The sequence below is a fragment of the Plecotus auritus genome (assembly GCF_963455305.1).
Source record: "Plecotus auritus genome assembly, chromosome: 7".
NCBI lineage: Eukaryota > Metazoa > Chordata > Mammalia > Chiroptera > Vespertilionidae > Plecotus > Plecotus auritus.
Window position 1 is genome coordinate 67229581 of NC_137774.1, and position 17858 is coordinate 67247438.

The 17858-nt window shown below is 53.7% G+C and overlaps 2 protein-coding genes across 3 annotated transcripts; one reads left to right on the plus strand and one right to left on the minus strand.

Annotated features, from left to right (window-relative positions):
* Positions 1–2692: 2692 nt before the first annotated feature.
* On the plus strand, positions 2693–3414 carry LOC308252664 (fertilization-influencing membrane protein; the record flags this gene model as incomplete). The annotated part of the gene is made up of 3 exons (XM_080677424.1): positions 2693–2756; positions 3067–3225; positions 3323–3414. The coding sequence occupies 3 exons, from the start codon at positions 2693–2695 to the stop codon at positions 3412–3414; spliced, it is 315 nt and encodes a 104-aa protein (XP_080533550.1).
* A 307-nt stretch (positions 3415–3721) lies between these two features.
* On the minus strand, positions 3722–12986 carry TLCD3B (TLC domain containing 3B). Of its 2 annotated transcripts, none has more exons than XM_080679533.1 (5): positions 12856–12986; positions 8537–8620; positions 5511–5745; positions 5012–5107; positions 3722–4729 (listed from the first exon to the last, which is right to left on the minus strand). In XM_080679533.1, the coding sequence occupies exons 1-5, from the start codon at positions 12978–12980 to the stop codon at positions 4442–4444; spliced, it is 828 nt and encodes a 275-aa protein (XP_080535659.1). In that variant the 5' UTR covers positions 12981–12986; the 3' UTR covers positions 3722–4441. The 2 variants fall into 2 exon arrangements, with proteins under 2 accessions (XP_080535659.1, XP_080535658.1); XM_080679532.1 differs by lacking the exon at positions 12856–12986 and adding an exon at positions 9549–10416.
* Positions 12987–17858: the final 4872 nt, after the last annotated feature.

A 17858-nucleotide genomic window follows, 5' to 3' on the forward strand; every position in this document is an offset into this window, starting at 1 on the left:
AGTTAGCCCAGCCAAGCGTGGAGCAAGAGTGTCCCAGGCAGAGGTTCGTGCCAAGGCTGGAGGTTGCCAAGGAAGGGAGAGCCTGGAAAGATCCAAAGAGGGTAGGTGGACAGGGCTGGGCAAGTCTCGAAGGCCAGGTAAGTTCAGAATTCACACAGGAGCCACGGAAGCCACCGGAGGGCTTTAAGTAGTGGATGTGTGTTTCCTGGTTGGTTCTCACTGGGGGGAGAGTGAACAGAGGGCGATCAACCAGTGCACAGGCTGTTGCCATAAGCTGGGTGAGACGTGGGGTTGGCTTAAATGAGGGGGGCAGAACATCAGGGGGAGGAAGTGGGTGGATTTGAGATTTATATTGGAAATCAAGCCAACAGGTCTTGATCATGGGTTTGTCAGAAGAGAGGCAAGGAGGGATCTGAGATGACCCCTGGGCTTTTGTGTTGAGCAGAGTATCTCGAGGAACCCTGGGACATTGGCCGCAGTGGAAAGGAGGAGCAGGTTTGGGGTAGGAGAATCAAGAGCTCCACTTGAGACCTATTGAATCGGAGGTGTTTGGGGACATACAGAGGCATGAAGCAGGAAATCGGGTAGAGGAATCTGGAGCTCAGAGGAGAGGGCTGGGCTGGAAATATACATTTGTGAGTCATCAGCATATAGATGGTATTTAAAGCCATGAGGCTGGATGAGATCACCTAGGGGAGAGAGTATAGATAGCAAAGAGAAGGTCCAAGACTGAGTGGGTTAGAGAACAAGGAGTCCAGAAAATCAGTGAGCGTGGCCGGAGCTTGGAGGTAGGTTCAGGATGCTGAGAGACAGACAGGATGGATTAGAGAAGTAACCATTAGATTTGGCAAGTTATGAGGTCATTGGTGGACTTGGCAAAAGTGGTTTCATTGGAGTGATGGGTACAAAGAAAGGCTTGAAGGCGTTGAAAAATACATTCAACGTGAAGGAGTAGAGACAGCAAGTATAGCCAGCCCCTTAGGTGTTGTCTGTGCTCTAATGATGTGCATCCCTGAGTTCTCTCCCCTGTGTGCCCTGAAGGCAGACAGCAAGGCATGTCGATTTTATCTAAGCCACAAATGGAGCCCAGCACATAGGAGGAGCTTGAAACATGTATTTAATCATTGGATGAGTAAATGAATGGATAATTCACTGCTTGAGTCGAAAGGGCCTTTTCGGGGAGAGAGGGCAGCTGTATTCTTTTGAGGCAATTGAGGAAACTGCAAAACCCACTCCAAAAGTTGAAGGCTCTGAGCCCCTTTTCTCTGTGCTAAACCCTAGGAGCAGCTGCACAGGGGCCAGGGTCCAAGCCCAGCGCCAGGAACCAGGTTGAGTCCCTGCTGCCCCTTACATGCCTGTGACTGGGTAACTCACTTCCTCTTTCTTATAAGAGATAAGTGTAGGGAGAAGAGGCCCACGGGAGCCAGCCCTACAGGAGGCCCCCAAGGTGTTAGTTTCCCTCCTCTTTCCCCCTTTTCTCTCTGGGCGTTTTGTTTCTTATTTAGGAAGCAGAACATGGCAAGTGCCTCCTAGTGTTGCTGTGAGGAGAATGAGTGGGCAGTCCATGAGGGCAGGAGAGATGAGGGTGGGGACCCAGTGGAGGAGGGAGCAGACTTCACACATGAACAGGCATCTGTGTAATAAAACCAAGGAGACCCTGAAGTGTCCTTGGGCTTGGGTAGGGCGGGACATATCTGTGACAGACAGTCCCTACCTGCCAATCAGAGGGGAGCTAACTCTTTGAAGCAGGCTAGGGAGGGCCTGACAGAGTGAAGGTGGCTGTTGGGAAGTAACAAATAAAAGAAGGTTGGGGACAAGAAATGGAAAATGGGATGGCCCTTGAGGGAGATCACCCAGAGAGGGGAGCCCCCAAAAGCTCTGTGCATGACAGAGAGCTGCCTCGGGAGATGGTCCAAAGGACTTTCTCTGACAACCCCATGCCTTCCATTCCCCCTGCAATGCCTTCTCCTGAAGCATCTGAGGCAACCTGTGGGAAGCGGGTGGTGAAGGGCCTGGAGTTGGGGAGGTGTGTCTTCCAGGAGAAGAGGGAAAACTGGCAGGCAGGCGTGGACAATGCTGCCACCTAGTGGGGATCTCCTATGATTTCTCCTGGTTCCTTGGCTGAGCACTAAGTGACAGGGTTTGGATGGGGGAAATGCCTGTGCTCCTGAATTTGGGGATGCAAGGCCAGGGAAGCCTCCAGAAGGAAAATGCACACCCCTGGGAAGTGTGTGCTGCCCACATTACTTTGCCCATCTGTGCCTTGGCTCCCTCCTCTGTGTAGTGAAGACAATAGTACCTACTTCATAGGGTTGTGATGGTTAGATGAGTCTATCTATGGAAAGTGCGTGGCGTGGTAATAAATGCTCAGTAAGTGGTGGTTGATCCAAGGGGAACTGAATGTGGGTAGCCTTGTCCCCTTCTTTACAGAAAAACCTGCTCCTTCTCTACAAATACGGTGTCCTTAGCCCCACCAACGCCCTCCTGCTTCCACATTCTGGGGCTGCCACTGTTTACCCCAAGGGATGGGGGGCTCTTGGGGTCCCAACCTCTCCCCTGCTGATTCCAGGGTGGTTGGGGAAGGGTTCCAAGCCCCAGAACTTTCTCTCTCCCCTCACCCAAGTGTGTGGTCATAAGGGCTCTGGGCTGTGACATCATAGAGCCGCAGCCCGGGCATAGGAGTGGAGAGGCCATGAGTCTGTGGCAGTGGGCGAGGGTGTGGGTGTGGCTGGTTGGGCTGGGGGCCATTGAAACAGGTGGGGAGTGGTGCTGGGAGCTATGGGAAGGAGGAAAGCTTGGGGGGAGGCGGTCAATGCCCCCTCAGGGGCTGGGAGGCCAAGCTTCAGCCTTTCTCTCTGCTCTCCACACTTCTTTCTCATCCACCCCCTCCAGCGTGGGCCTTCTTGTGGAGAGTTCAGCTGATCTTTGAGAAGTTCCTGGAACAAAATTGAGCCCCTCCATAGCCACTTGAAGGCTGTGTGGCTTGCAGGCCCTGGGTCTGCCTCTGCCACTTGGGGTGGGCGGGGTCTGCTTGGCTCTTGTCACTGACACTGCTGTGGTCCACAGCACCCAGCCCGGACAGCGCCAAGACCTGGGCCCTGGGAGCAGAGTCTCCGCTCTTCATAGACAGACCTGACTTCTTTGATTACCCAGACTCCGACCAAGCCAGGCACCTGGCCGTGGCCCGGTTTATCAGAGAGAAACCTGTCATCTTTGTTAAGTCAGGTAGGAAGCAGCCTGAGAAGGGGCCACCTCCTTGTCAGAGCCTGGAGAGCTGACCTCGGAGATGAGCCCAGGCCGCCTCCACTGCCTCGTCTAGCAGGTTCCAACCCCAAGCTCTTCCATCACATCCTGGTGGGCATCCTGGTAGCGGCCTTCTTCTTCCTCCTTTTCCAGTTCTGCACACACATGTAAGGCTGCCCCTCACTCCAGCCCGCGCCCCCCCCCCCCCCCAGGCTTCCTTGCAGGAGGCCTCCCACCTCTGACCTCCATGCCTTGCAGGAGCTGCCAGAAAGGGGCCTGAAGAGCCAGCCAGGGCCCTGGACGCCAGGCTGAGTGCTCAGATCCACTCTCCTCCCCTGCTGAGGAATAAACGTTTTGCTTTTTTTCTCTCTGACTGCTCAGTGACCAGCCGGGGCCTGCCCTGTCCTGTGTTCATTCTTGCTCTCTGTCCCCAGCCTCCCACCCCACCCCCGCCTCAAAAACTGGGCCAGGAGGCCGGCGGCGTTCACGCAGATCTTTATTAGCGGTCTGTGAAGCACCTCCCAGGGTCCCCGACCCCAGACTGGAGGAAGCCTTGAGGGTCTGTAGCACCAGGGACATGCCAGGGCCTGAGGGCAAGTGTGCAGCCTAAGGGGGAAGGAACCGCCCCTCACCTGCCCGGGATGCTCAGCACTGGGAAGGCTGGGGGATAGCAGCCACCCCCAACAGACTAGTTAGAATTTGGGTGAATAAATAAGATCCCTCAGGCTGGCCCCCCTGGAGAGGAGCTGTGGGCCACCAGCCCTGAGCAGACCCCTCCCAGAGCAGGGAGCTGGGAGGAGTTGCAGCTGGGGTGCGGGTGGCCTGGGCAGCAGGGCTTCCCCCACATTCTGATTCCTGGTCCCCTTGAGTCTCCATCAACCTCCCCATAGCCCTCAAGCCTCAAAAGGAGGGGAAATGGTGCCCCTTCCTCTGCCGTTTGCTCTTCAGGGCCCAGGGCTGTGGTCAGAGAGGGGGGTCTGCAGGAGGGGCCGCCGCCCTCAGCTCCGCGCGGCAGGACCAGGCCCTCTCCCTGCCCCTGAGCCTGAGGTTCTGCACCCACCCTTCGGAGTCCATCGTCAGTCCTGGGCTGCCAGGCTCCTGGCTCCACGCCCCTTGCAGCAGCCCCAGAGCCTCGTCCCCGGGAGGGGGGGTAGGGGTGGAGCTGGCGAAGGGGCGGGCAGGGTCCTCTGGCCCCACCTCACTCCCGGGCCGGCGAGGGCGAGGGCGGCGGGGAGCTGCGGGGCCAGAAGAGGCGGAAAGCCCCGCGGCAGATGAGGAAGAACCAGTAGAGCTGCGGGGCGAGCAACAGCGCGGCGCCCAGGTTGACGTGCGCCGGGAGGGCGCGGGGCACGGCGAGCAGCGGCAGGCCCGCGTGCCGCCCGTAGGCCCAGTACAGGTAGGGGAAGAGCAGCACCCGGCAGCACAGGAAGCTGAGCAGCATCAGGGCCCCGTTCACCTTGTGCAGCAGCGTGTGCTGCTGCTTGTACTGCGGGCGGCGGCGGAGAGCGGCCGGGTGAGGGCGGGCGTGTCTCCGCCCACAGGCCCCGCCCTTGGCCAGCCCGGGCCCCGCCCCTCTGCCCGCGTCCGGGCCTTCCCCTCTCCGGACAGCGCAGGTAAAGGCCCCACACCGCCTCCCCTCCCGCACGCTGTAGTCGCTCCCAGACCAGACACCGCGCCTGTCCTTTTAAGACCCCCTGCAGGTCCCTGCAAGCGCCTGTCCTACCCGCGCCCTCCCTGCGGGCTCCTACACCCTCAGGTGTCCTCTCACCTGGATGAGGATCTTGCCAAGGCAGACGAAGGGTGTGCTGACCTCGGCCATCAGCAAGCAGCCTAGAAAGTAGTCTCCCTTGCCCTGACGCCACACCTGAGAGGAGAGGAAGGAAACACGGCCTCGCCCTGGGCGCGTGGGCAGCACCTGCTCTCCCTCCACCACCTTTCAGATGCTTAATTCTGAGAGCCTGCACCTGCCCTCACTGCATCCCGCAGTCTTGTAGGTAAGATGGTGTGCAGTGTGTTACACATGAGGAAAATGAGGTTCAGACACATGCAGCTGCAGCAGCTCCAAGCCCCACCGCTGGGCGTGGCCTCGCCAGGCCTGCTGACCCAGGCCCTCTTGCTGCCTGGGGCTGGGCTGGTGCTCAGTACACCCGCCTCGGCCCCTCCACCCTGGGCCTGCCCGCGCCCTGGAACCTGGACCCAGGGCCCCCAGGCTCCCCACAGAGCGGCATGCCCCGGACAGGGCCCTGGCTGTCAGCGCCCTGACTCACCACCGAGAGCGGGAAGCACACCAGCACCATGACGGCGTGGTGCAGCACCATGAGGAACTCCTTGTGCAGGTAGCCGCGGGCCACCGCCCAGGTGCTGCCTGGGGCGCGGGCCTCTCCTTCGTCCCCTCCGTGCCCCTTGACCTGGTGCTTGTGCCAGTGACAGAGAAACATGGCGTAGATGTCGTAGATGAAGTAGGGCACTGCGAACTGTGTGTAGGCAGAGGAAAGCCAGTGTCTGTTGGGCAGAGGCGTGGGCAGAGAGAGGAGGAGGTGTCAGGAGGAAAGGGCACGGATGCCGCTGCCGGGCGCCAGGGCTGATGCTGGATGCAGCCTGTGAGCCAGACCTCAAGTGCTCTTCACACCCCTGAGTGGGGAGTGGGCGCTCAGACTGCACCATGGAACCCAGGTCAGAGGGCGGAAACTGCTGGAAGTCATGCAGTCACAGCTGGAAAGCAGCAGTGATGAGATTCAAACCCAGACTGACTTCAAAACCCATCAATTTTTCATATTCATTCATTCATTCATCTCTGCAATATGGTGGGAAAAGGGCAAGAGAGAAAGAGCAGAGGCAGAGAGAAAACAAGCTCAGGCAAGATGTGCAAGGCATTGGCGGTGAGGGCACATAGGAGGGCGAGAGCGATGGGAGAGACCATCTTGGCTGGCATTGACTAGTTATGATGTGCAGGCATTAGCCTAATATTCTAAGCCTTTACGTGCACAACTTACTTACTCCCCCACAACAGTCCTCTCAAAGGGTTGTATGGTTATCCCCTCCATTTTACCAAGGGAAACTGAGCGGCTAGTCAGGGGTCCTCACACTTTTTAAACAGGGGGCCAGTTCACTGTCCCTCAGACGGTTGGAGGGCCGGACTATAGTTTAAAAAAAAAACTATGAACAAATTCCTATGCGCACTGCGGGCCCGGGACGAGTCGGCTGCTAAGCAGGACAGGCAGCGGCACCTGGCAGGCCGGATAAATGTCCTCGGCGGGCCGCATGTGGCCCACGGGCCATAGTTTGAGGACGCCTGGCTAGGTGACCTGGCCAAGGAATAAACGTAAGTCTGGCTCCACAGGCCTCCCTCGCAGCCCGTTGTTGCCTGGAAGACTTGAAGCAAGCATGGCAGACAGGCCCACTGGCGCTGTCTGTGCTCCTTGCCTTCCTGAGTGTGTTCTGATGTCTTGTTGTCTCAGGTACAGCCAGGCACTATGGAGAAAACGCTGAGCAAAAGGAGCCGAGAGCAGAGCAAGTTCTATGTACTCTGAGAGTAAACAAAAATGAAAAGTGCATAATACGCAACTCTGCATTTTTCTGCTGGAGTCAGTGCATCAAGCCCTTTCTCTTAGGCCCTACAGTGCTGTGACAGGCCCGAGGCAGGGGTGGGAGGTCAGGGTGAACTGGCCCAGCTCAGTGGAGGGACAAAGTCAAGTCAGCCAAGAAAAGACACAGAACAGGGCTGAGACCAAATGTGAGGAGCTGCTGCAGGGGAGGGAGTGAGACCTGGAAGTAGACTGGGGGGTCGGTGTGGGTGGGCTCGAGCTGGAGGCAGAATGTAAGCCCTGGGGGATCAAGTTCTGGGGGAGGCTGGCCATAGGGAACAGGCGGCCCATGCCAGCAGGGTGATTTCAGGAAAAGAGAGGTTGAGACCCTTGCGGGAGCGTGACCAGGAGGGAGAGAGAAGGAACAGCTTAGCGATGGAGGGCAGAACGTGGAAAGGCGTCCAGCAGCTGAGAGAAGTTAGAGCCGGCAACGGCCAGGAGAACCGGCTGCAGCAGACATGGTAGGGGGCGGGACCACTGGCTTTTAGGGGAACTAAGACCACCCCCCAGTCCCTGGGCAGCAAGGTGAAGCTTTACTCCCAGAACCACCCTCTAAGCAATTAGGTGCTAGAATAAGAACAGCTGTGGCCCCTAGATTAGCCCTGATCCTCCTCTTCTACCTGAGGATTAAAAGGGGAGGGAGAAGAACAGAGCTAGGCCAGGAGAGGGAAGCGGAAGGTGACCTCTGTTGGGAGGCGAGAGGAGGAAATGTGTGGGGATCCAGGCTCATTTTGGACTTAGAAATGGAGAAGAGGAGGTGAGGGCAAGAAGAAGCTCAGTCACCTGGGTGGAGTCTGAAGAAAGAGTTCAGTATCCAGTATATGTGAGCCACAACTGCGCTAGGCACTTAACACACACAACTCAACTCCTCCCAGCTGCCTTTCTACGCAGAGATGTATCTCCATCCACAGATGAGGGAACTCATCTTCAGGGAAAGATGGGGCACCCCTAGTTCAGGCTCATCCAGACAATGTCCTTGGGGCTTGACAGCCACCATAGAAAGGAGGCAGGGCCTGAAGTGAAGCTGGGGCGTCATCAGCACCCTTACAGGCAACTCTAGCTCAGCCCGTGGGTCACCTAGAGCTGGCCTGCCAGCACCATGGACAGGGGCCCTCTCCTTCCCACTCCGGCCCCACCTCTCCGGCCTGGGCTTTGGCAAGCACCAGGCACTGCAGCAGCTGCCAGTGCCAAATTTTGACCTCTACACACACACACACACACACACACACACACACACACACACGCACACGCACACACACACGCACACCACTAGTGGCCTTGTTTTTGTCATCTCTCTTCTCTCCCTCATGCATGAAGCTGGGGCTGGATCCCTAGATTCTGGGAGGAGGTGAGGGGTGAGCCCAGCATGAAGAAGAAGGCATCCCAGTTAGCTGATGGTTGGAAATAGGGTCTGAAGGGTGTAGGGTGGGAGGAGGTAGGGGAGAACCTATGATAGAGAGGCTGGGAAGCCCAGGAGCTGCTTCTAGAATCCTGTTTGATCCCTATTCCTTCTCCGGTTGGTTCTGACCTTTAAGGACAGGACGTGGATAAATTTATCCCTGGGTGTTGAGTTGCAGCTGTTGCAGTTAACTTGCTCAGGCCCAGTGAAGGGCTTGGGGACCACTGAAGGAGCCTCTGGCACATCTCAGGGGTCACACACACACACACAAGATGCTGGAACGTGGGCAAAGGGGGTCTTGGGAACTTACTGGTCATCAATGATGTGCTTGCAGGAGGTGGAGACGATGTAGCCAGCTGTGGAGGCCATGACGGCTTGGACAGAGGACACCAGCCTGGGGAGGGAGAGGCAGCAGCGGTAGAGGGAGCAGACACACCCCTTGGCTTCTCCCCTTTACTGTCCAGTTACGATGCCTTGGACTTGGTTACTTCTCAGCTCCCTCCCTGCCCATCTTTTCCCAAAGCTGCCTGTCCCAGGGCTCAGCGCCACCACCTCAGCTCCTGCATTTGCCCAGCTGCCACTCCTCAGTTCCTCCCATTCCTGGCTGCCAGCTTCCTTCCCTGGGCTGTGAACACAGAGTTGTCTTTCTCACAGGACACCAGGGAAGTCACCCTGGGGTGAGGCAATGCTGAGAATGTGTGGCTGACAACAATGCCCCTTCCTGGCGGGTTGGGGTGGGGGGGAGAGGAGGGAGGACAGCAGAGGATGGCAAGGGGAAGCCCTGGGCCTGTACTTGCACCACTCAGCTGCCCTGTCATCATACTGGTCATCAACTAGTCCCTCAGTGACCCCAAATTCCCCCTGGCCACTTTCCTACTGTATCCTTAACTGCCACCATGCTCCCCTCCCCAACTCTGGCCCTTAGTCCAGTGTTATATAGAGTTCTACCTTTCATTTGTCTGTCCCTTGTCCCCCCATATGCCCCGAGAAACACACAGCTCTGTGGCCCTGGCCTCAGTCCCTAATATCTTGTAGGATGTTCTAGTCACATGCTGATCCTGTTGAGGAGGTTGGGAGGGTGAGTGAGGAAAGGAAGAAAAGCAGTCTGAATGCGAGTAGACCAGATGGCTGGGTTTGGATGAGGTCTCCTGGGACAGAGAGTAAGGCAGTGAGGAGGGAAGGAAGCTTGGAGGTAAAGCCCACTGACCCCTCCAGGAGCCCCCAGATCCCACCAGGCCAAGGGTCCAAGGAAGGACGGGTTCCATTCATCCTCACGAAGCCTGAGGAGGGGAGAGGGGCTGAGGGGGAGGGATGCGGTTTACCTGGCTGAGACAATGACCGCGTCGGCCTCCTCCCAGCGCAGCTGGGGCAACCGCTGGAGCGTGTTCTTGGAGAGGAGGAAGAGTCCGGGGAACACCACCCCCCCAGCCACCAGGGTCAGCATGGTGGCTCGGGCCTTGGGCAGGGAGAAGAGCAGTGGGGAAGGGACAGGGAGAGGGAGATGAAGGGAGTTAGAGGTGGAGAAAAGACAAAAAGCCAGAGGGGGGAGAGAAAGAGAGAGGGGGGCACAAAGGGGCCAGGGCAGGAAGGGATGGGGCAGGGGAGTCAGGCCCGAGGCAGGAAGAAGGGAGTTAGGTTAGATGGGGAAAGGGGTGAGACCGGGAGAGGGAGGATCCCAGAAAGGGAGCAGGAGAAAGCCAGCCAGAGGGAGGGAGGGAGATGCGGGAGGACTTGGTAAGAGGACAGAGAGGGAGAGGTAGTGGAGGAGCAGGAAGATGCGGGTGGGGGAGGGGAGGGAGAGACAAGGCAGGTGGGAGGGGGGCTTACGTGGAGAGTCTGGGAGGGCCCGAGGAGGCGGGGTGGGGGGTGAGGGGTGGGACCGTGGGGCCAGCCCAGAAAGGCGGGGAGGGAGGGTGGGAGGGAAGAGAGACAGAGGAGCGGCGGGGCAAGTGGTCAGTGGTCAGCACTGCTCTCCCGCCTCTCACTGCCGCCACAGTCCCCAGCTGCCCCGCACTGACGCTGCATGGGGCATAATAGAGTGTCCATGCCCAGCCCCCTGCCCCCTCGGTGGGAGGGGGAGGGGAAGGGTAAGTCACCAGCTGGGGGAGGGCGGGGGAGGGCGGGGGAAATGATGGCACCGACCAGACACCAAGAAACCGGACCTGCAGTGGCGTCTCCCCATGCAGCTCTGAGCCACAGCCGCGGCTGCGACAGAGATGGGGGGAGCAAAGAACGAGGGAGGGGGAGGCCCTTAAAGAGACAGCAGCTGCGGGCACAGGGGGCTGCCGCGGACTAGGGCCAGGGGAGGGGAGGCTCTCCTCTTGGCGGGAAAGGTGGCCCAGGGTTCCTTGGCCAGCTGGGCTGGGGGGGCTCTGAGCCCCCAGATGGGCCTGACCGTGTTTCCCACCAGCATTTTGCAAATGCTACCCAACACGTGTTCCTCGATGGCTGTTGGGGGCCCAGCTTAGGGGGCCCATTCCAGGAGGGGATAGAGGATGCCCTGAGGGAGGGAGCAGGAGAAAGTGATGCGTCTTGCTATCTCTGGAGAATTATTTTAAGGAATGGATAGGAATAAAAACACTTCAACACAGGTCAAGAAATGGTCCCTAGGCCATCAATGATCCTCCCCAAGACACACAGGAAAGAGGCAGGAACCCTTTCCTACGAGGTGTCAGAATGGCTGCAGGTTTGAAGAGGGAGGAGAAATGCTGCCTCTCAGAAAACCCACCTGAAGCCCTAGGATGCTCCGCCCCCCCTCCTGGCCCCCTAATTACTGGTCACTCTTTTTCTCTAGGTTTATTATGCCTCTTCCTCTGCAACTTCACAGAACAGCCAAGTTTCCGAGTTGGAAAGGACCTGAGATTGGCTGATTCAAGCCCCTCATTCAACCATAAGGAAACCGGGGCCTAGTGACTTGGCCAAGGTCATGCCACAGGTCAAAAGCCCAGCCAGAACCAGACTGCTTTCTGCCTTATGCCTTCCCATCACACACCCAACAGTCCTGTGGACTTCTGCATGATGTGGGACCTGCTACCCAAACCTTTGGTCCCCAGGCCTGCCCTGTAAGGTACACCTCAATAAGCAACCCTACAATTTGCCTTTGCCTGTCCAAAGCCCATTCCACCCCGCCCTCCCACCGAGTCAAAGAGCTGGGATTTGCTATTGCACGCTGCCCCCTAGTGGCGAGCTGCAGGAACAGACCCTAAGAGGTGTCAGGCCTTGGCAGGAACCAGGGACAATTTTAAAAACAACAGTGGTTGCAGCTTCCTGACCTCAGTGCTTCACTTAAGGGGACCCAACTTGGAGAACGTTTACTGTGTGCTCAGTACCCGGCAAGGTGATTTCCGGCATTCTTACTTCATCTTTCCGGATGGTGGTATCCTTGTTTCACAGACAAGAAACTAGTTTTAGAGATTAAAAAAAAAAAAAAAAAAAAACACGAAGAAAAACTTGCCCAAGACAAAACAGAATTGGCAAAGCTGGATTTCAAACCTATGTTTACACAACTCCAAAGTGAAAGAATGGCAAAGCTACAAACAGGTGCAGAGCTGGGGGAGGGTGGGCAATGGCAAGCAGCCGTGACTGCTCAACTGAGGACCACAAACCTGGTCAAGGAGGCGCGGCTTCACACGCGATGATGTGGGTTAAAGTAGGCAGCGACAGTTTTCTGTCTTCCAGGAACTCACCTAGACGCCTAGGTAAATTCCGCCCTGCTGCCCCCTCTCTCTCCAACCTCAGGTTTGATGACAGCTCGCATGTATATTAAGCTTTGTCAAATAGGCCACAAATTCACAGCACAAGGGCCCAACCCAGCCTACAAACGTGTTTTGTTTGGCCAGTATGGTATTGCCGATACAGTAATTTCTGAAGTTCTAAGTTATTTGTCAGTGTTTAAAAATTAGGAGATTTCACCTAAACATTCAACTTCTTTTAAGAAAGAATCAGAAGATCAGACAACGTTGAGCCCACATTTTAACTCCATAATGTTTGGTAGGAGCCGAGCAGCTGCTGCCCCCATTTAATAAATGAACACGCGTCCTCCCTCCAACTCAGAAAGTCCCAACGAAAGTCCCTTCTGATACCTGCAGGAGGCTGCAACCCTTACTTTATACACATGATTCATCTGACCCTCCATGTCTCCATGAAGAATGGAAGATGGTTATTTTTTTAAAATACGTTTTTATTGATTTCAGAGAGGAAGCGAGAGGGAGAGAGAGATAGAAACATCAGTGATGAGAGGGAATCATCTATTGGCCGCCTCCTGCACGCCCCCGATTGGAGATCAAGCCCAGGACCCTGGCATGTGTCCTGTCAGGGAATCGAACCTGTGACCTCCTGGTTCATAGGTCGATGCTCACCAGCTGGGCAAAGGTGGGTATTCTTATTAAATCCATTTACAAATGAGGACTCCAAAGTTCAGAGATGCTGAATGACTTGCAAAATCTTCCCCAGACAGTGTCTTTTGACTATTGAATCTCCCCACCCCTACACACACACACACACACACACACACACACACACACACACACACACTCTGCTTCTGCTCTACCACTAACCCTTCCGGGGACGTAGGAGACCAGCTGCAGGAGCCCTGGCCCCCGGAAGGATGCCCTCACCCTGTCCTCTTACTTGGATGCCACCAAAACGGCCTCTGGTCTCGGCATCTGCAGGTTGGAGTGGTTCTGCAGGCCCCAGCAGAGGAGAGCAAAGATCAGCGGGAAGAAGACGCAGCCCACCACGAAGAGCAGGGTCATGCCTGTCTGCGGCGGAGAAGACGAGAAAAGCTGCCATGAGAACGCTGTAGCATCATGTCCTCCGACTCAGAGCTCCCCGTCACCTCAGGAGCTCTGACGGCCATGGAATCTCTGCATCTGTGACCATCAGAAGCCACCTGCATAGCTCTTCCCTAACCTCTGGGATCCACGCTGTACTTTAAAGACCTCTCATTCAAGGCAACTGGACATCCTGTTTTTTGTTATCAACCCAATTCCAACAATGCCATTTTTCCTATAAACCCTGAAGCTGATCTGTACCTCCTACTCCATCTCACACCGTGAAATCTCTTCTCTTTCTCCTTCGACCCTGATGATGTGGGTAGTCTCCCTCAGCTCTACCCAGACCATCCCATCCTCTGCCCTCCAAGCTCTTCATGCACCTCTCCCTTCTCCTAGGCCCTCCCCTCTGAGGGGCAAGGTGGAAGCTAGAGAGGGAGGCTGTCTCTCATTAGCACCCGAGGGGTGGTGGTGTTCAAATTATAAAGATATTTGAAATTTAAAAGTAACAGAAAAAAAACCCCAAAGCATTATCCCATTAAAAACAATAACCCTAAAAACATATATATTTACATATATGTGATTTTTGTCTGGAAAAGCTTCCTCTCCCATCCACTCCAGGGAGAGGAGGAGTGGGGAAGTCCCAAAAGGGATGCAAGCAGTCAGGGCCTGCCACCCTGTACCCCTTCAGCGTCTTTGAAGGGACCTCCTCAGGATACAAGGAAAGAGTCAAAACTGCAAAGGCCGGAGGGAGAGACCGCTCTGCTGAGGCAGTTGGAGAGGGCGGGAGTGTCCTTCTCCCATCGGTGGACTAGTGGAGGGTTTGGAATATGCAATCCTCACACTAGCCCACCTCTTGATACCTGCGCCCTATGATATGCTTCCTAGAGGAGGGGCCTGCTCTGGCGGGAGTGGGAAGAGGGGAGGGGAGAGCTTTCTCTTGCAGAATTGGCCAGCTGCATTTCAGGGGCGGAGCTGAAAGAGGAGAAAGGAAGAGGAAGGAGGGCAAAATAGGAACAGCAAAAGGAACAAAATAGAACCAGAGGCGTGGATACTTAGAACAGACTGACAGCGGTGGGGGGAGCGGGATGGATGAAAGAAGGTGAAGAACATATATGCACAGTCCATGGACACAGACAACAGTATGGTTAGGGCCAGAGGAGGTGGGGCTGGATGGAGTTGGGGGAGGGATGGGGGACATCTGTAACAGTGTCAACAATTAAAAAAAAGAATAGCATAAGTAGTTGTTGCTTTAAAGGATAGTATAGGGCGCTCTGGCTGGGTAGCTCAGTTGGTTAGAGCATCATCCCGATTTGCCAAGGTTTTGGGTTCGATCCAGGAATAAAAGACAGAAGAGGACAATAGTTTATTTAGCTGCAGTTTCTGGCAGGGGACCACCTAATCTTCAGATTCAGACTCCACAGGCAATAGCACAAACTTTCTGTATGGCTCCATGTGGATGAAGTTCAAAACAGGCACGCCCTAACCGGTTTGGCTCAGTGGATAGAGCGACGGCTTGCGGACTCAAAGGTCCCAGGTTCGATTCCAGTCAAGGGCATGTACCTTGGTTGCGGGCACATCCCCAATAGGAGGTGTGCAGGAGGCAGCTGATCGGTGTTTCTAACTCTCTATCCCTCTCTCTTCCTCTCTGTAAAAAAGCAATAAAGTATATTTAAAAAACAACAACAAACAAACAGGTAAAATACCTTTGTGAAAAATCAGAAGCATTTAAGTTGGAGGAAGTTGTTGACTGAGAGGGGAGCCTTCTGAGGCCCAAATAAAAGAATGTCCTTATATTGATCACTGGTGTATATGCATGTAAACGTTCTCAAGAAATACTCTTTTTAAAAATATATATTTTTTTATTGATTTCAGAGAGGAAGGGAGGAAGAGAGAGAGAGAGAGAGAGCTAGAAACATCAGCTGCCTCCTGCACGACCCTACTGGGGATCGAGCCCGCAACCCAGGCATGTGCCCTTGACCGGAATCGAACCTGGGACCCTTCAGTCCGCAGGCTGACACTCCATCCACTGAGCCAAACCGGGTAGGGCAGACTCTTATAATTTGTGTGCTTTATTTAAATTAAGCTAGAATTTTTAAAATGGTAAACAAACATAGGCTCTTCCTTTCCCAGAATGTTGATGGGCCAATCTCTGTGAGCCTTAATTCTTCCTGTGAAGCTGGGAAAGTAAAAATACCAGCTCACTAAATGCTACCTATGTAACATTTACTAGGGGCCAGACACTGCTCTAGGGGGCCAGACATTGTAATTTCCTTAAAACAGCATTGAGGGTAAGGATTATTATTGTGCCCATTTTACAGATGAGAAAACAGAGGCAGGGAGAGGTTTGGTACCTTATTTCGGTTAAACTGTCAGGAAGTGAATGAGGTAGGGTTTTTCCCCATTCTACCAATACATAGAAAATGTATTGGTCTCTATAATGTTAAGCAGATATAGAAAACTCACAAATTCATTTTTCTATGGGGTCTGAAAATTTAAATAAAAAGAAACAAAACACCATTGAATACAATTTGGACATATCAGTCACATTTTCATAGTTCATTTCTGTTAATAGTTCTTGCTTCCTTAGCTATTCCATTTTTCCTTTTCTGGATAGTCTTCTGAAAATTAAAGGTTAAAATAAGATTGTTGAAGATGAGGCCCGTGGTTGCGTAACCAGTATCCATTCTCATCGTCTTTCTTATTTTGTTGGGGAATAAATGTGCCTATCTTAAAAAAACTATATTTCCCAGCTTCCTTTGCAGTTACAGGTCTGGCCAATATGATGTAAGCAAAAGTCATTATGTGGGATTATGAGGAGAGCTTTTTTTTTATATATTTTATTGATTTTTTACAGAGAGGAAGAGAGAGGGATAGAGAGTCAGAAACATCGATGAGAGAGAGACATCGATCAGCTGCCTCCTGCACGCCCCCTACTGGGGATGTGCCTACAACCCAGGTACATGCCCTTGACCAGAATCGAACCCGGGACCCTTCAGTCCGCAGGCCAACGCTCTATCCACTGAGCCAAACCGGTTAGGGCGAGGAGAGCTTTTTGAAAGGGAGTCAATGCAGTCACAAAGAACTATGGGTGGTGCTTAAACTGAGGTTTGAAACCAGGCATGGTCTGGAGTCATTCTGGAGTTATCTTCCCAGCTCTTGTGCAGGCTCATTGCGAGGATTAAACAGAAGTAGTATATACAGCCCTAGCCAGTTTGGCTCAGTGGATAGAGCGTCAGCCTGGGGACTGAAGGGTCCCGGGTTCCATTCCGATCAAGGGCACATGCCCAGGGTTGCAGGCCTGATCCTCACTAGGGGGCATGCAGGAGGCAGTCGATCAATGATTCTCTCTCATCATTGATGTCTCTCTCTCTCTCCCTTCCTCTCTGAAATCAACAAAAAAAATTTTTTTTAAATAGTGTGTTTAAACTACTTTGCACAGGCCTGTTAGCTACTATTATTATGAGCACTTGCAGTACACAAGGCACTGAAATACTAATATGCTTTGCAGACATTCTCTCATTTTTAAAAAAAATATTTTTTACTGATTTCGGAGAGGAAGAGAAACATCAATAATGAGAGAGAATCATTGACCAAGCTGCCTCCTGCACGCCCCCTACTGGGGATCGAGCCCGGAACCTGGCATGTGCCCTGACTGGGAATTGAACTGTGACCTCCTGGTTCATAGGTGGATGCTTAACCACTGAGCCATTCGGACTGGGTGACATTCTCTCATTTAAGGATCATTACAATATTACAAATAATCTCCCCATTTTATTTTATTTTTTTAAATATATTTTATTGATTTTTTTACAGAGAGGAAGGGACAGGGATAGAGAGTTAGAAACATCGATGAGAGAGAAACATTGATCAGCTGCCTCCTGCACACCCCCTACTGGGGATGTGCCCTCAACAAAGGTACATGCCCTTGACAGGAATCGAACCTGGGACCTTTCAGTCTGCAGGCCGATGCTCTATCCACTGAGCCAAACCAGCTAGGGCATAATCTCCCCATTTTAAAGCTGAGAAAACTGAGGCTCAGGGAAGTGAAATGTCTTGCCCCCAGCTGCACCATAAGCCACAGAGCAAGGACTCTGGGTCAACATGACTGCTGCCTTCTAATTTGGGAGAAGAGAGGAAAGGGGGAAGCAGAGGAAGGGGTGAAGAGCAGCAAGTGGTACTAAGGGACAGCCATTCTCCTCTGACCTGTGGCTTACCCTGGAAGAGAGAACAAGAAAGGGAAGAATCCTGGGCCAGGAGCTGGTAAAGGTCAGGCCCCAGTTTCATTAGAATCTGGACTCTCCTACGTTTCCTTCCTTCGTTAGTAATTTCTTCTAACAGTCCAGGGCTGCATGGTCTTGTCTAAAAGATAAAGGATCAGGGGAGAAAAAGAAAGTTGTTTAGAGCAGTGGTCGGCAAACTGTGGCTCGTGAGCCCCGGTTTGCCGCTCTGTTGACTAATGAGTTTGCCGACCACTGGTTTAGAGCACTGCTTTTGACTTTTTTAGCAGCGACCACCAAGAGGTACGTCTTCCTTCCTGACTCAGCACATGCACACACATGCGAACTGAACCCAAACTTCCTCACCTGCTCATTGATCCTTGTGCAGTGCCCTGTGGCATCTTCTGTATCAGTTTAATCTCCCCAAGTTCTGGCCATGCCCCATGACGCCAATTTCACAAACCATTGTGAGTAACGACCCAAGAAAAACCTTGGTTTCTCAGCTTTTTTTCATTAATGCTCTCCTAAGGAGCCTGTTTTAGACATTTTGTTTCCTAATCGCCACTCTTTGTGAAATTCTGATAACAAATATACTGTATATCTGTGCTTTATATATAAAAAAGTAAGATTTTTTTTTGCC